General features: G+C 45.0%; 1 protein-coding gene and 1 long non-coding RNA gene across 2 annotated transcripts in view; both read left to right on the top strand.

The window, feature by feature from the left end:
- LOC121924296 overlaps positions 1–1,252 on the top strand; it is a 4,939-nt gene extending 3,687 nt beyond the window's left edge. The window contains exon 3 of the long non-coding RNA XR_006102561.1: positions 1,149–1,252. This is a non-coding gene — a long non-coding RNA (uncharacterized LOC121924296). The remainder of the gene's footprint in view (positions 1–1,148) is intronic.
- Positions 1,253–5,792: 4,540 nt separating this feature from the next.
- On the top strand, positions 5,793–20,739 carry LOC121923293. Its single transcript, XM_042453600.1, has 6 exons — positions 5,793–5,999; positions 14,887–14,953; positions 15,630–15,863; positions 17,117–17,433; positions 17,601–19,129; positions 20,187–20,739. Exons 1-6 carry the CDS (start codon positions 5,793–5,795, stop codon positions 20,575–20,577), a joined length of 2,745 nt encoding a protein of 914 aa, XP_042309534.1. The 3' UTR covers positions 20,578–20,739.
- The last annotated feature ends 6,980 nt before the right edge of the window (positions 20,740–27,719 follow it).

Genomic DNA, 27,719 nt, shown 5'->3' with positions numbered 1-27,719 from the left:
AGCACATCAAATAGTAAGCGACAATTATGCAATGCCTGGGAAGGCTTCTCTGAACAGGATGGTTTTCAACTCCGTTTGAAGCTGGTTAAAGAAGTGATGGCTCTTGCTGTGGGGGAAGAAGGTTCCAGGAGTGAGGGGCAGCAAGTGAAAGGGGCGCGTCTGGGATGGGGCAGAGGAAATCCTGGGCTGAGACAGCAGACCTTGACTACCAGAACGGAGGGCCCTAGTGGGAAGGTGAGGAGAAAGAGTCTGTAAGTAAGGAGGGGCCAGCCCATGGAGGGCTTTAAACGTCCACAATAGGAGCTTATACTGAATGCGAAAGGGAGGGGAAGCCCTGAAGGATGCCAACACGGGAGAAATGTGGTCAGAGCGGTGGGGGGAAGTGATAATGGTGCCCTGATGCTGGACAGAGATTAAAGGACAGAAGTGAGAAAGATGAAGCCCAGCCAGGAGGCGTTACAGTACTCAGTCGTGAGATCACAGGGCAGTACCAGGATCTTGGCAGTAGAGGGGAGAGATTGGTCGGGATTTTGGCAATGTGTATAAAAAGAATCTACAAGCCTTGGCTGTGGTCTGGATCTGAGGGATACCTGACAGAGAGAGAGTCAAAGATAAAACCAGACTGCTGGCTTGCTGGACTGGTTGAATAGAATGTTGTCCACGAGACAGAAAAGGAGTGTTGAAGGGTGGACTTAGGAGGAAAGACAAGAAGCTTCGTCTTGGACATGTTGAGCTTCAAACACCAATGGCACATCCACTGTGAGACAAGATGAAACTTGCTGTTCAAGCCTTGGAGAAAGGTCAGGGGTGAAAAATACAACTGGTGTCGTCCAGCATACAGATGGTAGGAAAACCAAAAGAGCAATGAGTTTCCTAAGGACAGCGTGTAGAGAGAAAACAGAAGGGGACCCAGAACAGAGCCCTGGGGAACTCCACAGATAAGGGAAGGGAAGAAGTCTGACCTCCTGCAACTTTCCATTTCTTTGCTGGAAAGCTGCCCAATTTCAGACCAAGAGTTATTTGCTAGGGACAGAGGTATTTCTCAGAGGGGCGCAAGATCCCAAGGAGAACCTGCAGCTTCTCACCCCTTCTTCCTTTTGGAACTGCTGTGTTGTCTGCTAATTACTGTGTTTATGGTTTTCTTTCAGGGTATAGAGTCCTTTGAGGAGATGGCTGTGCATTCACTGCCTTCCATGAGCCGGACTTGGTGCTATTCGATCCAGGGCAGAGGGCTCGCAGGCCGAGATTACAGAGGCGAACTGTGGAGCTGTAGCCGTCTTGCTTCTCTGGGTAGGCCCCTTGTTTGCCATATAACAGGTGGGGGAATATTCCCATGGGCCACATGTGGCCCCAATGCCCCCAAACCTACCACAATTTTTTTTAAATTCTGTTTTGCACTTATCTTTTGCTTGTAGATCTGAAATTGCTTTAGGTGTGTTTCCTGCATGGCAGGGGGTTGGAGTGAGGGCCCTTGCCGCCCCTTCCCTTTCAAGTGATTATCGTACTCACACTGTTAACATTAGGAGGAACTTCCTGAAAGGACTGTTTGACAGTGGAACACATTCCCTCAGGTGTAGTGGAGTCTCCTTCATTAGAGGTCTTTAAACAGAGACTGGATGGCCATCTGTCGGGGATACTTTGACTGAGAGTTCCTGCATGGCAAAATGGGGTTGGATTGGATGGCCCTTGCGGTCTCTTCCAGCTCTAGGATTCTATAATCTTCCAGTTCCTTCCAATATCATCCCATTCCACCCCTTCTTCCAACCTCCATCACTTGCTCTCACCCTCATAACATACTACATCCTTCCTCATCCTTCTTATTACTCTTTCAGTGTACTACAACCTTCACTCTTCTAATAGCTACTCTTCCCTTTATTTCATCTCTCTTTTAATCCATTCATTCTGACTTCCTTCTTTGTTCCTCAATAGTAATAATAATAATAATAATAATAATTTATATTTTCCCACCTCTCCAGGTGGATCAAGGTGGGATTACAACCCGGTATATATATATACAATAAAAGTACAACCAGATATATAGCATTTAACAATTAAAACAATACAATCAAAGCAACGGTGGGATAGAATGTTCTAATCCTAAACAAAGGAATGGGACAATATTTCTTATAGAAGATTGGGCGGGGGGGGGGGGGGGAGGCTCACCGGAAGAGATCCGTCTTAACTGCCCTTTTAAAGCCTCCAAGGAGGTAATAAGACTGATCTTTTCCAGGAGGCTGTTCCACAATTTAAGACCACTGCTGCGAAAGCTCTTTGAGAAGTTGAATTTAGTCTAGTTGAGTGTAATTCCAGCAGATTTTTCCCTGATAACCTGAGAGTGTGGGGCGGATTATGTAGGGAAAGGTGTTCCCGTAAGTAACTCGGGCCCAAGCCATGTAGGGCTTTATAGGTAATAACCAACACCTTGTATTGCGCCTGGAAGCTAATCGGTAGCCAATGAAGGTCTTTCATGACTGGTGTTATATGGTCAAACCTTGAAGAACCGGTGACCAGTCTAGCTGTCATAGTTTGGAGTAATTGAAGTTTCTGAACTTGGTACAAGGGTAGCCCCATGTAGAGCGCATTACAGATATGAAGATGAGAGATTACCAGAGAATGTACCACTGCTTCAAGGTCCTTTCGGTCCAGGTAGTGATACAGTTGGCATATCAATTGAAGTTGGTACCAAGCACTCCTGGCTTTCGCATCCACTTGAGTTGACAATTGTAGCGACGAGTCCACGAGTACTTTCAAAGTGTGAACTTCATCCTTTAGGGGAAGTGTGACCATGTCCAGGACAGATTGACAAATTTCCTTCCCCAGACCTAGGGTACCTGTTATGAGTACCTTCATTTTCTCTGGATTCAATTTGAGCATGTTGCCCCTCATCCAGCCCATTACTGACTCCAGGCAAGCATTCAGAGGAGAGATGCCATCTTTAGTAACGCCTCACCCAGCGGCTTCATGTAAATGTTGAACAGCATGGGAGACAGGATGGCGCCCTGAGGGACGCCAGTTGTCAGCTCTCTTTTAGAAAAGCAGCTGTCCCCCAGCCTCACCATCTGTAATCTGCCCGAGAGGTAGCAATGGAGTCGAACTCCCTTAGGTGCTCCAGAAGGATACCATGGTCGATGGTATCGAAGGCCGCTGAAATGTCCAAGAGCACCAACAGGGCCACACTTCCCCTGTCGATGCCCAGACGGAGATCATCCACTAAGGCGACCATGGCAGTCTCTATTCCGTATCCCGCCCTGAAGCCAGTTTGAAATGGGTCTAGATAATCGGCTTCATCCAAGACAGCTTGGAGTTGGAGGGCAACTGCCCTCTCAATCACTTTGACCAAGAATGGTAAAAGGGAGACCGGTCTATGGTTATTTCTCACCAGGGGTCTGGGGAGGGTTTTTTAAAGAGCGGTTTAACCACTGCTTGTTTTAATTTGGATGCATTAATTATGGATTATAATAATGTTCTTAATGCATCCCCACCCTGGACGGTCAGCCATGATGGGCAAGGATTGAGGGGGCACGTTGTCCTCCTTACCTTCTCTAGAAGCTTGTCCACTTCATCAGTATTTACAAACTCAAAGTGATCCAGTCTAACACTTGTCCCTCCACATTTGCTGGGATTAGGGGCACAGGACCTCCGTGAATGTGGGGAAAATGCAAATAACAAAAGCACTATTCTTTTCCTAAGAGAACACCTCTCTAGGGATCTCTAGGTCCTCCAGTGCATCTCTGTGGTCAACATCTGCCAGACACTCACCACAGAATTGCTCTGGAGGAGCTACAAATGCCCAGTGGAGTGTACTCTCTAGGAATCTCTAGGTCTTTCAGCGCAACTTTTAGATATTACTAGAGAGAACATATTAATCAAAACTGTGAATAATCAAATCTGCAAAAGTCAAAGCCGCAAATGTGGAGGGATGAGTACATCCGTCTTCATTCTTCCTCCTACTCTTCCAACATACTACAACCTTCACTCTTGTAATACCTACTCTTCCCTTCGTTCTCTCTCTCTTTTAATCCATTCATTCTGACTTCCTTCTTTGTTCCTCTTTGGTCATTCCTACTAAATATTTAATTAACCTCCTGTCTCAAACTGCTCAAAAGTAGTACACCAATTCCATATTTTCAAGCTTCCTCCCTTTGTTTAGTTGTAATCCTTCACTCTCATATTACAGTTTTAGTTTTCGCCCGCCTCTCTCTTTCTCATAGGCCTTGCTGCGGCCCGCTGCAGTTGCTGCAGTGTTGCTGCCGAGGGCTTGCTGGCCAGATGAAGAGGGCCACCCCAGGAGGAGCACAGACCACTGGAGTCACCAAACCTTGCCGAAGCCCAGTCACGGGAGGACTCTTGAATGAAGAAGAGGCAGAGCAGCCACCCACACCTCAGCTGCCCAGCAGCAGGAACCATGCTCAGGCACAGAGAAGGAGCCTGCGCTTTCCTCAGGTTAAAATCTGTTTTCCAAAATTTGTAGGTGGGGGGGACCATTGTTGCTTGGCTTTAGGCGGAAAAATATCCTGGACAGACCCAAATCTTGGATCCTCACAGGGTTATTTGTTTTGTTTTTAAGCTGGAAGAAGGAAAGGCTGGAAGCTGGTACCAAGCATTCATTGATTCTTTTCAGTGTCAATGTTAATAACAAACATATTGGTAGCCAGTTTGAGAGGATAGCTGTCTTGGATGGTTTCCAGTATTGAGTGTGCAGTACATATTAACTTTAAAACCAAATTAGTCTAAATTAATAATAATAATTTGGTTTTCTGAAGAACTTTGGCTCCACTAAGTGAAAAAAAAAAGGGGCGGGGGGGGAGTCCTTAATATTAAAATTAAGGGAATGTGTAGCACCTTCAGATGTGGTTTCACTGTAAACTCCCAGCATCCCAAGCTACATATCTAAAGGTAAGGAATGCTGGGAGCTGCAGTCCACATATCTTGGAAGTCTGCATGATTCTCACCTTTGACAAAAGAGCTTTAATAAATAATCCTATTTTTTCATTACAATTGTTAAGGCTGTTTAGATTGGGGATCAACTGTTTGTAACCTGGGGCGAGTTTTACCCTAACCCCCCACATGCCCCCAGACATACCACACACACAGCAAAGCTCCAATACCTTGTTTTTCCTGTACAGCAGTGACTACACATCACTTTTAAGGAACCCTGGTGGTGCCCTGGTGAAATGCCAGTACTGCAGCCACAAACGTTGTTAGTTCGATCCTAGAGGCGAGCTCAAGACTCAGCCTTCCATCCTTTGTAGGTTGGTTAAAATGAGTAACCCAGTTTATTGGAGGCAATTGGCTTACATATTGTAACCACTTAGAGAGTTCTTAGTTCACTGATAAGCAGTATAGAAATTACTCGCTACTTCCTATCCCTATTTTGCAAGGGCTGTAGAGGAACACAGAGGCATAAGGGGATAGACGATTACCAGGATGAGAGTAATTTTGCATGGTTTCATGTGTTGGCAGGTTTTCTGTGGTTTGGGGCACGAATAAATGAAATTGTGCCAGTTTTTAATTTGGGAGAGTAATGGGGGCTTGAGGGGACACAAAAGTGGAATCGAGGTCATACGCATCCCACCCGCTGCATTTGTCTCAATTTTGGATTAGAGATGTTAAAAGACCAAGATACTATATGAAGCCATACCAGTGTCCATAATTTTAAAATTGCAACCCTCATTTCTTTTACTGCAGAGGACCAATTCGACGCTTCTGCCGAGGCAGGTACCAGCCAACCAGAGGCTAGGATCCACCAATAATCCACAGTGGCGAGTCGCAGACTGTTGAGACGCAACCACATGAAGGCTCTGCGCATGAGGGAGGAGCGAGACACCATCGAGCACCCCAGCTTCACGCCAACAGGACCCCTTTGCTGGCTTAGAGAAAGCATTTACCTTTGTGCGCCAGAAAGGGGGAAGCGTGTTGTGCAATGCAACTACTGCCTGCCAGTGATCAAAATGAGCTCAGCGGTTAACTCAGCCACTAACTTGAGGAAACATTTGGAGGTGAGTGTTGGACATACCAGTCTCGTAAGTGAAGAATGAAGGATTGTTGTGTTGTTTCCTGTGACTGCATTTGTTAACTAGATATGTTGGTCTCAATATAGTTGCAAGGACCATCTCCTTTTCTCCCCTACAATTAATACTTTCCCCTCATTCTTCCATAGAAAGCACACCCCGAAAAAATGGGAGCAGCTGAAAAGCAGGCAAGGGGAAGAAGCGTGGGTTTTTTAAGAGCTGTGGATGATGCGATTGACCCCCTTCAATTAAGATGTTGAAGCAACAGCAGCAGCAGGCCACTCTGAGAGGTGGGGATCAGGCAAAGAGCAGTCACCCAGAAGATTCTTGACCGGAAAATCATGGATTTCATTGTGGACGAGACTTGCCATTCACACGTGGACCGGCCTCCTTTGTCGGGCTGGTCCGCCTCGGTCTGCCAAAAGTGCCTCACCATCATGTGCTCCAAGACACCTGAGGACAGCATCAGAGAGAATGGCTGTATGCGGGAAAAGACTCTTGAGGAGGCTGGGGGCTGTGGAATGTGGCAACCACTGCTGATTGCTGGGCTATGGCAAGAGGCGTTTCCTGGGGGTCACAGCCACATGGATCAGCTCAACGACTCTGGAGCGTGAGTTTGGGGCCTTGGCCTGCAAGCGACTGACAGGGCGTCACACCTACACAAATCTCTCGAGAAAACAGTTGTGCAAAGTTTACGCAGAATACAAGATCCATGGCAAAAGTTGTGTGCACCACCACACAATGGCTTCAACTTTGTAAAGGCATTTCGGTTTTTTGAGGCCAAGGACCCAGATGCAGCAGACCAAGTACAGATGACAATGATGACACGTGACAGATGATGCGATGACGACAACGATGATGATGACACCGTCACTGTGATGACCAAGATACCGATGAGGAGGAGACAGAGGTGGAGTTTGTACCCATCTCTGAGATGCTGAACGTGGGGAACAAGGCAAAAGAAGAAGCAGGGGACTCAGAACGATTTTGGCTTGCCCCCACCAGCAGTGTGCAAGCCACACCCTCAATCTAGTGGCCACACCAAGAGGCCAAGCTATAGTTGCCGAAGTCCTCCCCAAATGTCCTCTGGGTCCTTTCAGGAAACATTTTTGTTCCTTGATGGGAAAGTGCAGCAAGCTATGGGCCAGGCACAGAGGCAGTCGGAAACAGGTGGCGGAGTACATCCACAAGCAATAGGGTGTATCTGATGGTGCCCGGACAAGACTCGGTGGCACTCCACTTTTGAGGCCCTGAAGCAGCTAAGTAGCTCCTCTCGAGTGTGCCAATGAAACTGGAAGCCATCATGGACCGTGTTCGACTGGAGAGAATCCACACCAGCCGAGGGTTTGGCTCTGCAGGAACACAAGAGGTCATGGGGGCCACTGGCCCAAGCCCTTGACACATCGCAGCAGGACAGTGGCATGTTCATGGGGTACCTGCTTCCCACTCTCTACAACCTGGCCGCAAGCTCCAGGGCTTGGAGAAGGAGTCTGGCCGATACACCTACTGTCTTCCCTCTTGAAGGGGGTACGGAAAGCCCTCGACAACGATTTGCACATATCTGGGAGGACAAGAAAACTTCTGCTGGCGGCCTGCCTGCACCCTCGCTTCAAAGTAGACTGGTTGGAATCAGCCCAGAACAGCCCAGGCAAAAGGTAAGGCAAGAAGGAGAGCCCCTCAGGTGGGTCCCAAGAAAGTGGGCCATGAGGCAGGTTTGCTTGTTTAAACCTTGCTTTAACCCAAATGACTTTCACTTCTTTACCTTCTCTCCCACGTACAACCCTAAGTTGGCTCCTCATAGGGCAATAGCTTCTAGACCTTTTACCACATTTTGTATAGCTTAAATTGAACATTCTTTGTCATTATGCGCAGAACTGGATTGCACCACTGCATAACAAATGGCACAGCTGTGCCTTTTCTATTGCACAGCCATGACTCTACCTCCCCATCCAACCCTGAGGGCCTCATTCTGGAACCTCCTTGACGCACTTGTGTGCTCACAGCCATCTGTTCTTAGCTGTTTAGAACTGTGTGCAGCCTTGCTTAGGATACCAACCCTTTCACCTCCAAGATATGCAACCACTTGCCTCATGGCATTATTATATGTCATTGTGAGACACAGTGTGCTGGCCAGGATGACGCCAGTTACCTCTCAGCCAGAGGTTCCAGCAATTCTCGTTACCATCAGACAGCAGTGCACCATTCTCTTAAGAAAAGAATCTTTTTTCACTTTACGTTCTTCTAAGAAAAAAAAAATTGAAAGAATTCTACTAGACCAGGAAGGGGCAAGTGTGGTGGCTGTGGCTATTCTACTGTGTTTTATAGGCCCCAAAGCTCTCCATTTGGATCGGAGAGGGGTTGCCGGTAATGACTCCAATGCTATCAAGCCACCCATATTGTGGTGATTTAGCATTCTTACCTCTCCAGAAGTCTTGTTTTGGACCAACGCTAGGTGAAAATGGCAATTGGAAATCAAATGACACTCCCTTCACTCTCAGTCACCACCAATGTGGCCCACAGGGAGGCAGGGTCAGGATTTTCCCCAGATCTAGGCCCACATATGCCAGTTGGCTCTCAAGGAGAATGGCTTTCACTACATTCTGATAACAATCCATTCCAAAAATGCATGGAAGGGAGGGGAAGGAATTTCCATTGTTTCCTCTAATTTGTGTTGCCAAATCCGCTGTCCTAACGGGTACATGATGGAAGCCTTGTTGAAAGCTGAGATAAAGGGCACAGTTGAAGAGCCAGGGAACATCTTTGGAGAGCAAGATCCAGAAGAATTCATTTTGGAAGAGGACTTCTTCAACATCCAGCCCCAGGGCAAGAAGTCGGCCAATGAGGACTCTGTGGACGGGAAGTGGGCGTACTGAAGTCCCCCAGCAGAGAGGTGTCCTTGCTCCATGCCTTTCCCCGTGTCATGCAGAGTTTCCTGCGTACAACACCGGGATATGCCTCGAGTGCAGCCATCGAACAGCTTTCAGCACAGGCGGCACAAGTCATGACTGTCAAGAGACACTCCTTGTCCGATGAGCTCTTGAGCAGCTGGTCCTCCTGACAGGCCAGAATAGGCGCTGGTTATTTTAACAACCAGCCTCTTTAGGGGTTTTCTTTTCTTTTTTGAGTTTTAAAATGAATTATGTGCATTGCTCTGGGGAATTGATATCTTGGAAGGTGTGGGGTGGGAAGGACTGGGGCATATTGTTATGCCATTATCATATTATTAATCCTATGGATAAACTTGCTACTCCGTTCCTTTGGTGTGCCTATTCAATTTTTTTATTATTTTTGGCCAGGGTGCTTTGCCCTTAGCCCCCCCTTTGGCTCCTGAAGCTCCCTGCCACTTTATTCCAGTGAATTTCTCCCTACCTCCTCTTTTTTAAAAAGTGGCAATTTTTGGCCCCCAAAATACACACGAAAGTCCCATCACAAATGTGTGAAAACAACCACCAAATATTCCCACAAGCACCTTAGAATCCTCAGAAACGAGAAACATTCTGCAACAGGTGACCCACTGAGAGGGTTGGGAGGTTGGCCCTTGGCTGCGATTCACACCGTATCTTTACATTTTTCTAGGTGTGTTCTATACCATCGGCATGTTTGCTCTCTTCCCATTTTTCTCAGCACTTTTCTTATTTAGTGTACAGTATGGCCCTACACGGGACACAGTGGCGCAACAGTTAAAGATGCTGACTCTAACAATTGCAACGATCAGCAGGTCAGCAATTTGATACCCACAGCACCGCCTGATTGAGTGAAGCTCCTATCCACTAGTCCCAGCTTCTGCCCACCTAGCAGCATTCAAAAGCATTGTAAACGTACCAACTAGAGAACTAGGTAGGACCTTCAGTGGGAAGGTAAACAGCGTTCCCATGCAGTCATGACTGGCCACGTGACCATGGAGTCATCTTTGACAAACTGGCTTCCTTGGCTAGTTCATGGCAGCTGAGCACCACCCCCCTACATTTTGGCAACCCTGCAAAGGAGCAACCTTTCCTTTAGTCCCTGCCCATATCATGGATCATACATTCATAGGACTTACATGGAAAAATTGAACCATGGATAATAGCCAACCCTATTGAAATGAATGACTTCTCGAATAGCAAGTGACCATAAAGACACAGGGATACACTAGAGATTCCTTAAAAAAGAACATCTCTAGACATTTCTGTGTCCTCCAGCACAACTCTGTGATCAAACTTCCAATGGAAGTATACAAGAATCGCATTGAACGGTACCAGAAAAATTGCCTGAGATATTTTTTTAATTTTATTTATTTGCAGGTAAGTGGAAACTGCAGTACCGATCCTGCAAATAGGGGTGGTTGTACTGTATTTTCCACCTGCAACACCACCAATGTATACAGCTTTTCACTTGGATTTAATTGTTGGCGTTGGGCCCAAAAACAATAGGTCATCTTCATCTGGACAGCGATTATTTTATAGGATATCTTTGCCAATTTTTCTTCAACTTTCATAGATGCCTGCTCCTGGCAACTACTCCCCTTCACTGGCTGGTAGCATTCAGATACGTTTTGGAACGTACCTGTTTTAGTCAGTTTTGAAAAATTGGGACGAGAAAGCAACTACAGCGTCCATTTGATTCTTGGCAGGGAAAATTTGATTTTCCATTATATGTAGCTGAGTCTCACAGCTCCAATGCACCCCAGCTGCTCTTCTTACATGTTTATATGTTAGTCTAGTAGCCATATCATGATAGTTTGAGTACTGCAGTAGGACTAGGCAACACGGTTCAAGTTCCCCCTTGACTGGAAACCTCTGGGTGACCTTGGAGAAGTCACTACTTCTCTCATCCTCAAGCATGCAATAGAAAACCCCCATCGTACAAACCCTGCCACAAAAAAACCCATTACAGGTTCTGGTCCTAAATCTGAAATACTATAGCAGATCTCATACCTTAGACAGAGACATACGATAGTAAGCATGTGTAAAATGTCAACAGTAGTTTCTACCATCCTTCATCTGCGACCCGCCACTTTCTAAAAAAGAAAGCCAATAATTTTTTAAGATTCTGCCTCCTCACCCCAGTTTCTAGTTCTCTAAAAGAAGGATCTATTCCCCATGCATGGTCTCCATTCACCCCTTGCTTTAGATCTGATCTATGGCAACATAAAATAACACATATCTTCTATTTATCTTTGTTATTTCTCACTGGAATGCAGTCGATCCTTTGCATCCCCAGATCCAACCCTCCATGCTCAAAAATCTTCCCTCCACAAAAATCCAAAAGGAAAACTTGTTTCTTCTTTGTGTCTCTGCAAATCAACAACAAATGGGTACTCTGCGCCTGTGCAGGAATACTCATGTGAATTCGCAGATGACCACTCAAAAGAAAACAGTTACAGGTAAGCAAACCTGTCCTATGTTCTTTTGTTGTCTGAGGGACACCATTTTACTTGTTGTGTGCCTTCAGTTATTTTCAACCTATCATGGGGGTTTTTTCTTGCAAGATTTGTTCAGAGGGAGTTTGCCAATGCCTTCCCCTGAGGCAATGGGACTTGGCCAAGGTCCCCAGTGGGTTTCAGGCCAGCTGGGATTTGAACCCTGGTCTTCCAGGTTGTAGTCCAAACAATCAAACACTATCCACATGGCTCTCAGCACATTACTACACTGACATATGTATGTGGGACTTGAACATCCACAGATTTTGGTATCCAAGCTGTCTGGAACCAAAACACCAATGACTAATAGGGCTCCGTATTGTGTCCAGTTCTGGAAACCAGGGTTCAAGAAGGATATGGACCAGGCTAGAATGTGTCCGACAAAGTGATCAAAATGGTTACAAGATCTGGAAGCAAAGCCCTATGAGGAATTACTTAGGGAGTAAGTTGTGTTACCCTGAGCTGTTGACTACCAGTCCCTGGAGAGTTTCTGAAAAAGAAAGAGAAGACCTTGCTGTCAAAGGGACACAAATATGACACCGATCTGGATATTTCAGGGGGTGGGTTTTTATCACATCTAGATAGCTTAAGAAGAAGCACTGATATAGGGTTGGCACACAACTTATTTTCTGATACTCTAGGATGAGAGAGACCGTGGATTCAATTACAAAGAAAGAATTTTCACCTACATATTAGGAAGAACTTTCATGCATCCTCTGAATTGTTCAGTATTACAAGGTAGGGCATGGAGGTCATTAGCTTCCTGGAGATGTTGGAGGACCACAGCTTTAAAACTTTAAAAGGATACAATGCAGACACAATACATAACACAACACCACTAGTACGCACATATTAAACACAATACGAAAGTATTCAGTACATATACAAAAATATCTCACATAAAAACAAACCTGACCTCCACCAGCTCCGCCGATCGAAAACCAATCAGGGCAGCCAAAATATGCATGTGTCCCGGGTATCCTCGACCGAGTCTCCTTATCCTACCTACCATTATCTTTACTTGTATTTTGCCTAATACAACGCTTCCCACACTTCCACTAACAAACTGTTCTATTTTCATCATATCTCTATACTCCATTGTACTCAAACCTCTTTATCACGTAACGTGAATAGCCAGGGCATACTTACAAATCAGCACGATGACACTACACTTAGACAGTAAGAGTAGCCGCTAATTACCCCAGAGGAAAGATCAGAATTCAAAATGATCTACCAGCTTAGCAAGTTTTTCAAACAAGGATGTTGAAAAAACTGGAGGAACCTCCAGAGGAGGGTTTGACTAAAAATGGTGAAGGGTCTGGAAAAAATGCCCTAGGGGAATGACTTAGGCGATGCGGAGATGGTTCAGCCTGGGGGGGGAGAAGAGACGGTGAAGAGGTGATAGATAGCCCTGTTAAGTACATTTGAAGGATGTCATGAGGAGGAAGAGCTGGTTTGTTCTCGCTACTCAAGAAGAATAGGACAGGAACAATGGATGCAAAGCTACAGGAAAAGAGATTCCACCTAACATGAGGAGGAACTTCTGACAGAGCTGTTTGACAGTGGAACACACTCCCATGGAGTAGTGGAGTCTCCTTCGTTAGAGGTCTTTAAACAGAGACTGGATGGCCATCTGAGGGATATGACTGAGAGTGTCCTGCATGGCAGAAAGGGGGTTGGACTGGGATGGCCCGTGCGGTTCTTTCAATCCAGTGTCAGTTGCTTCTTTTTAATCACTTTATTTTATAGTGCAAGAAAAGCATTTCAGAAACAAATCCTTCAGTTGACATAAAGTTAACCAAAACAACTTGCATTTTAAAACATTTTAAAAGAATTATTATTTAAGCTAGTGGCCATACCATCTGAACTGCATTTTGCTACTTAATTTTGTGATTGAGTCCTATACTAGTGCAGTCCTATAGACCTGTGTATAGGCAGCCAGCTTGCCAATATAATTCCCAAAATTTTATTGAAAGGTGTAAAGCATCTCAAAGCTTAATAACTTTGGATTGTTAATGTTAGAAAGCATTAAAACATGCTTGACCAAGCTTTCTAATAGATAAAATAATGTTGCACAGTATTCATGCAATAGTCAGCATTCTTTTCTTTTCATTAAAGCATTAATACAAAAAAAAAAAACCCCACAAAAAACCCCAACACATAGTTTAAAACTTGTTTGTTTTATAAATGGGCTTTTTTCCACACTGGAAAGCGTAACATAGAAAGAAATGAAGGATTACGTCTGATGACTATCTTGACCAAATTTTAATTGAGGTTGCTGCCAGGGTAGATTAACATAGTAGTTTGTGTTTTAGTTTTTATTTATTTGCATCAGATTTTTTAAACAGTTAAATTAGAGTTTTTGAAATGGACATTATTTTTTTCTTAAAACAGTAAAAACAGCATATTTTAAGGAATGTCATTAATACTACTAATTAAATATTATCTAATGTCTGTATCTATCTGTAATCTAATGTAGCTATATATAGTTATCTAATTGTCATCTCCCACCATGGTGCTACCATTGAACGACCAAAAAAAGACGAATAAATGGGTCTGGGACCAAATCAAGCCTGAACTTTCATGGAAGCCAAGATGATTAAACTGAGGCTGCCGTATTTTGGACATACCAAGAGAAGACAGGGCTTGTTGGAAAAGACAGTAATGCTTGGCAAGGTAGAAGGCAGTAGGAAAAGAGGAAGACAACATTACAGGTGGATATACTCAATTAAAGGAACCACATCTGCCTTGAGTTTGCAAGACCTGAGCTTATCAACCCCGTTATCTGGTCAGGTTTAAACACACTGGGACTTGAAACTTCTGCAGGGGTGGGGGTCATATTAGGATAGTCCGCCCCAGGAGGCTGATGGATCCGAATGGGATCATAGGGTTCCCTTAATCTGAAGTGAACTTGATGACAGTTAACAAAATTATGATCTCTGAATATGTTAATGGTAGTTTATATCAATAAGAGGTAAATCTCATCAGTCCTATTCTGGAGGTGGTCTACATGAAGCTCTCTCTCTCTCTCTCTGTCATATACACATACACATCCACTTTTGTTTCTGTCAAAATGCAAAAGTAGAAAAGGTCAGTGGATAGAGAATTGGGGGAGGTGTGGTAGATCTGAACAAAGAGGCGGAGAATGCAAGAGATCCCCTTTGAAGTGGATTTAAAATAAATCTGACAACAGTTCTGAATAAATGCATGTACCTATGTTCTGCCAATACCTACATTTCTGAATAGGTATTAAGAATAACAGCAGTGTACTTTTCCTTTTAATAATGATGATAAAATAGAATCTTACTTACTAGTGATTTAAAATATGATTTAAATACTTTACATTTTGTCCCTCTGAGAAGCAGTCATGATTTAAAACATGTTTGTCTATTTTATGTTTCAGATTGTGCAATGCTTGTCAGCAAGATTTCCCCTCCCCTCTTGGATTAATGTTTTTCTCTTCTTCCTCTTCAGAGAGCACACCCTGGGATGCTGAGAGTAATCAGAAGTTTAAAAAAGGCAAAGAAGCGTGGCCTTACAGGTTAAAATCTTCGCTGTCTTGGGGGTGGGTGGGGGCACAATTTGCACTATTTTTGATATTATTGGTTTGTGTGTGTGTGTGTGTGTGTATTCGTGTGCGCCTTTAAGTTGCCTGCCCACGTACTGAGATCCCATGAATTTTAAAGCATTTTCTTAGGCAAGGAATCCTCAGAGGTGGTTTTGACAATTCTTTCCTCTGAAAATTAGCCTATAGCATTTGGTCTTTGTTGGTGGTCTCCCCTCCAACTGCTAACCAGGGCTGACCCTGCTTAGCTTCCAAAATCAGACAGGATTTAGTATCTTTTGGGTATTATAGACATAGAAAACTGCTTTATACAGAAGTTCCTGCCACACTGCAGACTTAATGAAGATTCCTGGATTTATAATATGTTGTGGGACCAGAACTCTGTGACTAATATCTCACACAGTTACAGTTCCCAGAATTCCATAGTGTTGAGCCATGACAAAGTGGTGTCAAACTGAATTAATTCTGCATTGTAGATGCACCCTGAGGTTCTCGAGACCAGGGTTCAAATACCTGTTCAGTCAAGAGAAAACCACTGGGTGACCTTGAGCAACTCCTGATTGGGGTATTAAGAAAGCAAGGGATGCCAGGGAGAAGCTATGCCAGCAATGTAATTCCTTAGTTGCAGTGCCCGCCTCTCTCTTTCTCATAGGCCTTGCTGCGGCCGCTGCAGTTGCTGCAGATGTTGCTGCCGAGGGGCTTGCTGGCCAGATGAAGAGGGCCACCCCAGGAGGAGCACAGACCACTGAGTCACCAAACCTTGCCGAAGCCCAGTCACGGGAGGACTCTATGAATGAAGAAGAGGCAGAGCAGCCACCCACAACCTCAGCTGCCCAGCAGCAGGAACCATGCTCAGGCACAGAGAAGGAGCCTGCGCTTTCCTCAGGTTAAAATCTGTTTTCCAAAATTTGTAGGTGGGGGGACCATTTGTTGCTTGGCTTTAGGCGGAAAAATATCCTGGACAGACCCAAATCTTGGATCCTCACAGGGTTATTTGTTTTGTTTTTAAGCTGGAAGAAGGAAAGGCTGAAAGCTGGTACCAAGCATTCATTGATTCTTTTCCAGTTGTCAATGATTAATAACAACATATTGGTAGCCAGTTTGAGAGGAGTAGCTGTCTTGGATGGTTTCCAGTATATGAGTGTGCAGTACATATTAACTTTAAAACCAAATTAGTCTAAATTAATAATAATAATTTGGTTTTCTGAAGAACTTTGGCTCCACTAAGTGAAAAAAAAAGGGGCGGGGGAGTCCTTTAATATTAAAATTGAAGGGAATGTGTAGCACCTTCAGATGTGGTTTCACTGTAACTCCCAGCATCCCAAGCTACATATCTAAAGGTAAGGAATGCTGGGAGCTGCAGTCCAATATCTTCTGGAAGTCTGCATGATTCTCACCTTGATCAAAAAGAGCTTTAATAAATAATCCTAATTTCTTCATTACAATTGTTAAGGCTGTTTAGATTGGGGATCAACTGTTTGGAACCTGGGGCGCAGTTTTACCCTAACCCCCCACATGCCCCCAGACATACACACACAGCAAAGCTCAATACCTCTGTTTTCCTGTACAGCAGTGACTACACATCACTTTTAAGGACCCCTGGTGGTGCCCCGGTGAAATGCCAGTACTGCAGCCACAACGTTGTTAGTTCGATCCTAGAGGCGAGCTCAAAGACTCAGCCTTCCATCCTTTTGTAGGTTGGTAAAATGAGTAACCCAGTTTATTGGAGGCAATTGGCTTACATATTGTAAACCACTTAGAGAGTTCTTAGTTCACTGATAAGCAGTATAGAAATGTACTCGCTACTTCCTATCCCTATTTTGCTAAGGGCTGTAGAGGAACACAGAGGCATAAGGGGGATAGTACAGATTACCAGGATGAGAGTAATTTTGCATGGTTTCATGTGTTGGCAGGTTTTCTGTGGTTTGGGGCAGAATTAAATGATAATTGTGCCAGTTTTTTTAATTTGGGAGAGTAATGGGGGCTTGAGGGGACACAAAAGTGGAATCGGGGTCATACGCATCCCACCAGCTGCAATTTGTCAATTTTTGGATTAGATATTAAAAAGACCAAGATACTATATGAAGCCATACCAGTGTCATAATTTTAAAATTGCAACCCTCATTTCTTTTACTGCAGAGACCAATTCTGACGCTTCTGCCGAGGCAGGTACCAGCCAACCAGAGGCTAGGATTCCACCAATAATCCACAGTGGCGAGTCGCAGACTGTTGAGACGCAACCACATGAAGGCTCTGCGCATGAGGAGGAGACGGAGACACCATCGAGCACCCCAGCTTCACGCCAACAGGACCCCTTTGCTGGCTTAGAGAAAGCATTTACCTTTGTGCGCCAGAAAGGGGGAAGCGTGTTGATGCAATGCAACTACTGCCTGCCAGTGATCAAAAATGTGAGCTCAGCGGTTAACTCAGCCACTAACTTGAGGAAACATTTGGAGGTGAGTGTTGGACATACCAGTACTCGTAAGTGAAGAATGAAGGATTGTTGTGTATGTTTCCTGTGACTGCATTTGTTAACTAGATATGTTGGTCTCAATATTAGTTGCAAGGACCATCTCCTTTTCTCCCCTACAATTAATACCTTTTCCCCCTCATTCTTCCATAGAAAGCACACCCCGAAAAACTGGGAGCAGGTGAAAATGCAGGAAAGGGGAAGAAGCGTGGGTTTTTTGAAGAGCTGTTGGATGATGACGATGACCCACCTTCAATTAAGATGTTGAAGCAACAGCAGCAGCAGCAGGCCACTCTTGAGAGGTGGGGATCAGGCAAAGAGCAGATCACCCAGAAGATTCTTGACCGGAAAATCATGGATTTCATTGTGGACGAGACCTTGCCACTTCACACTGTGGACCGGCCATCCTTTGTCGGGCTGGTCCGCCTCGGTCTGCCAAAGTGCCTCACCATCATGTGCTCCAAGACACTGAGGGACAGCATCGAGAAGAGAGTGGCTAGTATGCGGGAAAGACTCTTGAGGAGGCTGGGGGCTGTGGAATATGTGGCAACCACTGCTGATTGCTGGGCGTATGGCAAGAGGCGTTTCCTGGGGGTCACAGCCCACTGGATAAGCTCAACGACTCTGGAGCGTGAGTTTGGGGCCTTGGCCTGCAAGCGACTGAAAGGGCGTCACACCTACAAATCTCTCGAGAAAACGTTGTGCAAAGTTTACGCAGAATACAAGATCCATGGCAAAGTTGTGTGCACCACCACAGACAATGGCTTCAACTTTGTAAAGGCATTTCGGTTTTTTGAGGCCAAGGAACCAGCAGATGCAGCAGACACAAGTACAGATGACAATGATGACAGTGACGATGATGATGACGATGATGACAACGATGATGATGACAACCGTCACTGTGATGACAAAGATACCGATGAGGAGGAGACAGAGGTGGAGTTTGTACCCATCTCTGAGATGCTGAACGTGGGGAACAAGGCAAAAGAAGAAGCAGGGGACTCAGAAGATTTTGGCTTGCCACCTCACCAGCAGTGTGCAAGCCACACCCTCAATCTAGTGGCCACCCAAGAGGTCCAAGCTATAGTTGCCGAGTCCTCCCCAAATAGTCCTCTGGGTCCTTTCAGGAAACATTTTTGTTCCTTGATGGGAAAGTGCAGCAAGCTATGGGCCAGGCAAGAGCAGTCGGAACAGGTGGCGGAGTACATCCACAAGCAATACGGGGTGTATCTGATGGTGCCGGACAAGACTCGGTGGCACTCCACTTTTGAGGCCCTGAAGCAGCTAAGTGATCTCCTCTCGAGTGTGCCACTGAAACTGGAAGCCATCATGGACCAGTGTTCACTGGAGAGAATCACACCAGCCGAGGCTTTGGCTCTGCAGGAATACACAGAGGTCATGGGGCCACTGGCCCAAGCCCTTGACATCCTGCAGCAGGACAGTGGCATGTTCATGGGGTACCTGCTTCCCACTCTCTACAACCTGGACCGCAAGCTCCAGGGCTTGGAGAAGGAGTCTGGCAGATACACCTACTGTCTTCCCCTCTTGAAGGGGGTACGGAAAGCCCTCCGACAACGATTTGCACATATCTGGGAGGACAAGAAACTTCTGCTGGCGGCCTGCCTGCACCCTCGCTTCAAAGTAGACTGGTTGGAATCAGCCCAGAACGCCCAGGCAAATAGGTAAGGCAAGAAGGAGGAGCCCCTCAGGTGGGTCACAGAAAAGTGGGCCATGAGGCAGGTTTGCTTGTTTAAACCTTGCTTTAACCCAAATGACTTTTCACTTCTTTACATTCTCTTCCCAAGCTAAACCCTAAGTTGCTCCTCATAGGGCATAGCTTCTAGACCTTTTACCACTATAATTTGTATAGCTTAAATTGACATTCTTGTCATTATGCTGCAGAACTGGATTGCACCACTGCATAACAAATGGCACAGCTGTGCCTTTTCCTATTGCACAGCCATGACTCTACCTCCCCATCCAACCCTGAGGGCCTCATTCTGGAACCTCCTTGACAGCACTTGTGGGCTTTCACAGCCCATCTGTCTTAGCTGTTTAGATGCTGTGCAGCCTTGCTTAGGATACCACCCTTTCACCTCCAAGAATATGCAACCACTTGCTTCATGGCATTTATTATTATGTCATTGTGGAGCCACAGTGTGCTGGCCCAGGATGACGCAGTACCTCTCAGCCAGAGGTTCCAGCAATTCTCGTGTACCATCAGACAGCAGTGCACCAATTCTCTTAAGAAAAGAATCTTTTTTCACTTTACGTTCTTCTAAGAAAAAAAATTGAAGAAATTCTATAGACCAGGAAGGGGCAAAGTGTGGTGGCATGTGGCTATTCTACTGTGCTTTTATGGGCCCAAAGCTCTCCCATTTGGATCGGAGAGGGGTTGCCTGGAAATGACTCCAATTGCTATCAAGCCACCACATATTGTGGTGATTTAGCATTCTTAACCTCTCCAGAAGTCTTGTTTTGGACCAAAGGCTAGGTGAAAATGGCAATTGGAAATCAAATGACATCCCTTCCGGTTCACTCAGTCCCACCAATGTGACCCACAGGGAGGCAGGGTCAGGATTTTCCCCAGATCTAGGCCCACATATGCCAGTTTGGCTCTCAAGGAGAATGGCTTTCACTACATTCTGATAACAATCCATTCCAAAAACTGCATGGAAGGGAGGGGAAGGAATTTCCATTGTTTCCTAATTTGTGTTGCCAAATCCGCTGTCCTAACAGGTACATGATGGAAGCCTTGTTGAAAGCTGAGATAAAGGGCACAGTTGAAGAGGCCAGGGAATCATCTTTGGAGAAAGATCCAGAAGAAGTCATTTTGGAAGAGGACTTCTTCAACATCCAGCCCCAGGGCAAGAAGTCGGCCAACGAGGACTCTGTGGACGAGGAAGTGGCAAGGTACCTGAAGTCCCCCAGCAGAGAGGTGTCCTTGCTCCATGCCTTTCCCCATGTCATGCAGAGTTTCCTGCAGTACAACACCGGGATGCCTTCGAGTGCAGCCATCGAACAGCTCTTCAGCACAGGCGGCAAAGTCATGACTGTCAAGAGACACTCCTTGTCCGATGAGCTCTTTGAGCAGCTGGTCCTCCTGAGGCAGAATAGGGCGGTATTTTAAAAACAGCCTTTTAGGGTTTTTTTTTTCTTTTTTGAGTTTTAAAATGAATTATGTGCATTGCTCTGGGGAATTGATACTTGGAAGGTGGGGGTGGGAAGGACTGGGCATATTGTTATGCCATTATCAAATTATTAATCCTATGGATAAACTTGCTACTCAGTCCTTTGTGTGTGCCTATTCATTTTTTTATTATTTTTGGCCAGGGTGCATTTGCCCTTAGCCCCCACCTTTGGGCTCCTGAAGCTCCCTGCCACTTTATTCCAGTTGAATTCATCCCTGCCTCCCTATTTTTTAAAAATGTGGCAATTTTTGGCCCCCAAAATACACAGAAAGTCCATCAAATGTGTGAAAACAACCACAAATATTCCCACAAGCACCTAGAATCCTCAGAAAGGAAAACATGCTGCAACAGGTGACCCACTGAGAGGGTTGGGGAGGTTGGCCCTTGGCTGCGATTCACCGTATCTTACAATGTTCTAGGTGTGTTCTATACCATAGGCATGTTGCTCTTTCCCATTTTTCTCAGCACTTTCTTATTTAGTGTACAGTATGGCCCCTACAGGGACACAGTGGCGCAACAGTTAAGATGCTGACTCTAACAATTGCAAGATCAGCAGGTCAGCAATTTGATACCCAAGCACCGCCTGATGGAGTGAGCTCCTATCACTAGTCCCAGCTTCTGCCCACCTAGCAGTTCAAAAGCATGTAAAAGTACAACTAGAGAAATAGGTAGGACTTCAGTGGGAAGGTAACAGCGTCCCATGCAGTCATGCTGGCCACGTGACCATGGAGTCATCTTTGACAACTCTGGCTCCCTTGGCTTAGTAATGGAGATGAGCACCACCCCCTACATTTTGGCAACCCTGCCAAAGGAGAAACCTTTACCTTTATGTCCCTGCCCCATATCCATGGAGCATACATTCATAGACTTACCATGGAAAAATGAAACCATGGATAATAGCAAACCTTATTGAAATGAATGACTTCGAATAGAAGTTGACCATAAAGACACACGGGATAACCTAGAGATTCCTAAAAAGAACATCTCTAGACATTTCTGTGTCCTCCAGCACAACTCTGTGATCAACTTCCAATGGAAGTATACCACAGAATCGCATTGAAGGTACCAGAAAATGCCTGAGATATTTTTTTAATTTTATTTATTTGCAGGTAAGTGGAACTGCATGTACCGATCCTGCAAATAGGGGGTTGTACTGTATTTTCCACCTGCAACACCACCACTGTATACAGCTATTTCACTTGGATTTAATTGTTGGCGTTGGGCCCAAACAATAGGTCATCTTCATCTGGAAGCGATTATTTTATAGGTATCTTTTGCCAATTTTTTCTTCAACTTTCATAGATGCCTGCTCCTGGCACTACCTTCCCCTTCACTGGCTGGTAGCATTCAGATACGTTTTGGAACGTACCTGTTTTAGTCAGTTTTGAGAAATTGGGAGAGAACGGCAATTCAGCCGTCCATTTGATTTCTTGGCAGGGCAAAATTTGATTTCCATATATGTAGCTGAGTCTCACAGCTCCAATGCTACACCAACTGCTCTTCTTACATAGCTTTATATAGTTAGTCTAGAGAGCTATCATGATAGTTTGAGTACTGCAGTAGGACTAGGCAAACGGTTCAAGTTCCCCCTTGACACTGGAAACCCACTGGGTGACCTTGGAGAAGTCACTATCTCTCATCCTCAAGAAGGCAATAGAAAACCCCCATCGTACAAACCCTGCCCAAAAAAACCCATTACAGGTTCTGGTCATAAATCTGAAATACATATAGCAGATCTCATACCTTAGACAGAGACATACCATATGTAAGCATGTGTAAAATGTCAACAGTCAGTTTCTACCATCCTTCATCTGCGACCGCCACTTTCTAAAAAAGAAAGCCAATATTATTTTTAAGATTCCTGCCTCCTCACCCCAAGTTTCTAGTTCTCTAAAAGAAGGATCTATTCCCCATGCATGGTCTCCATTCACCCCTTGCTTTAGATCTGAATCTATGGCAACATAAAATAACTTATCATTCTATTTATCTTTGTTCATTTCTCACCTGGAATGCAGTCGATCCTTTGTATCCACAGATCCAACCCTCCATGACTTCAAAATATTCCCCTCCACAAAAATTCCAAAAGTGAAACTTGTTTCTTCTTTGTGTTCTCTGCAAATCACACAAATGGGTTTACTCTGCGCCTGCGCAGGAATACTCGTGTGAATTCGCAGATGACCACTCAAAGAAACAGTTACAGGTAAGCAACCTGTCCTTATGTTCTTTTGTTGTATGAGGGACACCATTTTACTTGTTGTGTGCCTTCAAGTTATTTTCAACCCTATCATGGGGTTTTCTTGGCAAGATTTGTTCAGAGGAGGTTTGCCAATGCCTTCCCCTGAGGCAATGGGACTTGGCCAAGGTCACCCAGTGGGTTTCATGGCCAAGCTGGGATTTGAACCCTGGTCTCCAGAGTTGTAGTCCAATACAATCAAACCACTATGCCACACTGGCTCTCAGCCATTTTACTACACTGACATATGTAATGGGACTTGAACATCCACAGATTTTGGTATCCACAGATCGAGTCCTGGAACCAAAACACAATGATACTAAGGGCTCACTGTATTGTGTCCAGTTCTGGAAACCAGAGTTCAAGAAGGATATGGACAGGCTAGAATGTGTCCAGACAAAGTGATCAAAATGGTAAAAGATCTGGAAGCCAAGCCCTATGAGGAATTATTTAGGGAGTAAGTTGTGTTCCCTGAGCTGTTGACTACCAGTCCCTGGAGAGTTCTGAAAAAGAAAGAAGCCATTGCTGTCAAAGGACACAAATATGACACCAGATCCTGGTATATTTCAGTGGGGTGGGTTTTTATCACATTAGATAGCTTAAGAAGCACTGATATAGAAGGTGGCACAAGCTTATTTTCTGATACTCTAGGATGAGAACCGATGGATTCAAATTACAAAGAAAGAAATTTCACCTACATATTAGGAAGAACTTCCTGATCCTCATGAATTGTTTCAGTCTTTACAAGGTAGGCACTTGAGGGTGCATTAGCTTCCCTGGAGATGTTGGAGACCCACAGCTTTAAAAACTTTAAAAAGGATACAAATGCAGACACACATACTAAACAACACACTAGTAGGCACATATTAAACACAATAGAAATTATTCAGTACATATACAAAAATATCTCACATAAAAACATGACCTCACATCTTCCCTATTCAAACCATTCATGTCCTAACATCTTCTTTCTTCCCTGATCTCTCCTTCCTTATCCTACCTCCTTATACTTTCTTGTATTTTGCCTAATACAGTCTTCCCCATCCCATCTAAAAACTTTTCTATTTTCTCATTATCTTTCTATCATCTGTACTCAATCTCTTTATCAGTAACTTGAATAGAGGGCATACTTATCAAATTAGCAGATGACACTAAATTAGAAGTAGCAGCTAATACCCCAGAGGACAAGATCAGAATTCAAAATGATCTTAACAGATTAGCAAGTTTTTCAAAAAGGATGTTGAAAAACTGGAGCACATCCAGAGCAGGGTGACTAAAATGGTGAAGGGTCTGGAAACCATGCCCTATGGGGAATGACTTAGGGAGCTGGGGATGGTTAGCCTAGAGAAGAGAAGGTTAAGAGGTTATATGATAGCCCTGTTTAAATACATGAAGGAATGTCATATTGAGGAGGAAGCAAGCTTGTTTTCTGCTGCTCCAAAGAACAGGACACGGAACAATGGATGCAAGCTACAGGAAAAGAGATTCCACCTCAACATTAGGAGGAACTTCCTGAAAGGACTGTTTGACAGTGGAACACAGAATGCGCTGAGAGTAATCAGAAGTTAAAAAAGGCAAAGAAGCGTGGCCTTACAGGTTAAATCTTCGCTGTCTTGGGGGTGGGTGGGGCACAATTTGCACTATTTTGATATGTACTGGGGTGTGTGTGTGTGGTGTTGTGTATTCGTGTGGCCTTTAAGTTGCCTGCCCACGTAATAGATCCCATGAATTTTAAAGCATTTTCTTAGGCAAGGATCCTCAGGAGGTGGTTTTGACATTCTTCCTCTGAAAATTAGCCTATAGCATTTGGTCTTTGTTGGTGGTTCCCCTCCCTCCAACTGCTAACCGGGCTGACCCTGCTTAGCTTCCAAAAACATACAGGATTTAGTATCTTTTGGGTATATGATGAAGAGAAAACTGGCTATTATCAGAAGTTCCTGCCACACTGCAGGACTTAATGAAGATTCCTGGTTTATAATATGTTGTGGGGACCAGAACTCTGGTGATAATGTCCTCACACGTTAAGTTCCCAGATTCCATAGTGTGAGCCATGACAACAGGGTGTCAAACTGAATTAATTCTGCATTGTAGATGCACCTGAGTTCTTGAGACCAGGGTTCAAATACCTGTTCAGTCAAGAGAAAACCACTGGGTGACCTTGAGCAACTCCTGATTGGGGGTATTAAGAAAGCAAGGATGCCAGGGAGAGGCTATGCCAGCAATGTAATTCCTAGTTGCAGTGCCCGCCCTCTCTCCATAGGCCTTGCTGCGGCCGCTTCAGTTGCTGCGATGTTGCTGCCGAGGGGCTTGCTGGCCAGATGAAGAGGGCCACCCCAGGAGGAGCACAGACCACTGAGTCACCAAACCTTGCCGAACCCAGTCACGGGGACTCTTGAATGAAGAAGAGGCAGAGCAGCCACCACACCCTCAGCTGCCCAGCAGCAGGAACCATGCTCAGCACAGAGAAGGACCTGCGCTTTCCTCAGGTTAAAATCTGTTTTCCAAAATTGTAGGTGGGGGACCATTTGTGTTGCTTGGCTTTAGCGGGAAAAATATCCTGGACAGACCCAAATCTTGGATCCCACAGGGTTATTGTTTTGTTTTTAAGCTGGAAGAGGAAAGGCTGGAAGCTGGTACCAAGCATTCATTGATTCTTTTGCAGTTGTCAATGATTAAAATAACAACATATTGGTAGCCAGTTTGAGAGGAGTAGCTGTCTGGATGGTTTCCAGTATGAGTGGTTGCAGTACAATTAACTTTAAAACCAAATTAGTCTAATTAATAATAATAATTTGGTTTTCTGAAGAACTTTGGCTCCACTAAGTGAAAAAAAAAGGGCGGGGGAGTCCTTTAATATTTAAAATGAAGGGAATGTGTAGAACTTTCAGATTGGTTTCACTGTAACTCCAGCATCCAAGCTACATAGCTAAAGGTAGGAATGCTGGGAGCTGCAGTCCAATATCTTCGGAAGTCTGACATGTCTCACCTTGATCAAAAGAGCTTAATAAATAATCCTAATTTCTTCATACAATTGTTAAGGCTGTTTAGATTGGGGATCAACTGTTGTGGAACCTGGGGCGCAATTTTACCCTAAACCCCCACATGCCCCCAACTTACACAACACACACAACACAACACACAGAGTAACTCAATACCTGTTTTCTGTACAGCAGTGACTACACAATCAACTTTTAAGGACCCCGGTGGTTGCCCGGTGAAATGCCAGTACTGCAGCCACAATGTTGTTATTCGATCCTAGAGGCGAGCTCAAAGGTTGACTCAGCCTTCCATCCTTTTGTAGGTTGGTTAAATGCAGTAACCCAGTTATTGGAGGCAATTGGCTTACTATTGTAAACCACTTTAGAGTGCTTAGTTACTGATAAGCAGTATGAGAAATATACTCGCTTACTTCCTATCCCATTTTGCAAGGGCTGGTAAGGAACACAGGGCATAAGGGGGATAGTACAGATTACCAGGATAGAGTAATTTTGCATGGTTTCATGTGGTGGCAGGTTTTCTGTGGTTTGGGGCAGATAAATGAAAAATTGTGCCAGGTTTTTTAATTTTGGGAGAGTAATGGGGGCTTGAGGGGACACAAAGTGGAATCGAGGTCATACGCATCCCACCACTGCAATTTGTCAATTTTTGGATTAGAGATTTAAAAAGACCAAGATACTATATGAAGCCATACCAGTGTCAATTTTAAAATTGCAACCTCATTTCTTTACTGCAGAGACCAATTCGACGCTTCTGCCGAGGCAGGTACCAGCCAACCAGAGGCTAGGATCCCCACCAAAATCCACAGTGGCGAGTCGCAGACTGTTGAGACGCAACCACATGAAGGCTCTGGCCATGAGGGAGGAGCGGAGACACCATCGAGCCACCCCAGCTTCACGCCAACAGGACCCCTGTGCTGTAAGAAAGCATTTACCTTTGGCGCCAGAAAAGGGGAAGCGTGTTGATGCAATGCAACTACTGCCTGCCAGTGATCAAAATGTGAGCTCAGCGGTTAACTCAGCCACTAACTCGTGAGGAAACATTTGGAGGTGGGTGTTGGACATACCAGTCCTCGTTAAGTGAAGAATGAAGGATTGTTGTGTATTTTTCCTGTGACTGCATTTGTTAACTAGATATGGTTGGTCTCAATATTATTGCAAGGACCATCTCCTTTCTCCTCCTACAATAATACCTTTTACTTCCTCCCTCATTCTTCCATAGAAAGCACCCCTGAAAATTGGGAGCAGCTGAAAACGCAGGAAAGGGGAAGAAGCGGGGGTTTTTTGAAGAGCTGCGGATGATGACGATGACCCGCCTTCAATTAAGATGTTGAAGCAACAGCAGCAGCAGCAGCAGCCCCTTGAAGGTGGGGATCGGCAAAGAGCAGACACCAGAAGATTCTGACCGGAAATCATGGGATTTCATTGTGGACGAGACCTTGCCACTTCACACACCGTGGACCGGCCTTCCTTGTCGGGCTGGTCCGCCTGCGGTCTGCCAAAGTGCCTCACCATCATGTGCTCCAAGACACTGAGGGACGCACCCGGAAAGAGAGTGGCTAGTATGCGGGAAAAGACTCTTGAGGAGGCTGGGGCTGTGGAATATGTGGCAACCACTGCTGATGCTGGGGCGTATGGCAAGAGGCGTTTCCTGGGGGTCACAGACCACTGATCAGCTCAACGCTCTGGAGCGTGAGTTTGGGGCCTTGGCCTGCAAGCGACTGAAAGGGCGTCACACCTACAAATCTCTCAGAAACGTTGTGCAAAGTTTACGCAGAAATACAATCCATGGCAAAGTCTGTGTGCACCACCACAGACAATGGCTTCACAACTTTGTAAAGGCTTTCGGTTT

Source organism: Sceloporus undulatus, chromosome 2, assembly GCF_019175285.1.
Source record: "Sceloporus undulatus isolate JIND9_A2432 ecotype Alabama chromosome 2, SceUnd_v1.1, whole genome shotgun sequence".
Taxonomy (NCBI): domain Eukaryota; kingdom Metazoa; phylum Chordata; class Lepidosauria; order Squamata; family Phrynosomatidae; genus Sceloporus; species Sceloporus undulatus.
The sequence above is the reverse complement of the archived record's forward strand: the minus strand, read 5'-3'. Positions and strand labels throughout refer to the sequence as shown.

Bases quoted from the DNA above. Each gene is read 5' to 3' on its own strand.
- LOC121923293 (XM_042453600.1), top strand. From the start codon at position 5,793: ATGAAGGCTCTGCGCATGAGGGAGGAGCGAGACACCATCGAGCACCCC. The intron at 6,000-14,886 runs GTGAGTGTTGGA...CTTCCTCTTCAG, and splicing joins ACTTGAGGAAACATTTGGAG to AGAGCACACCCTGGGATGCT. The intron at 14,954-15,629 runs GTTAAAATCTTC...TCTTTCTCATAG, and splicing joins AAAGAAGCGTGGCCTTACAG to GCCTTGCTGCGGCCGCTGCA.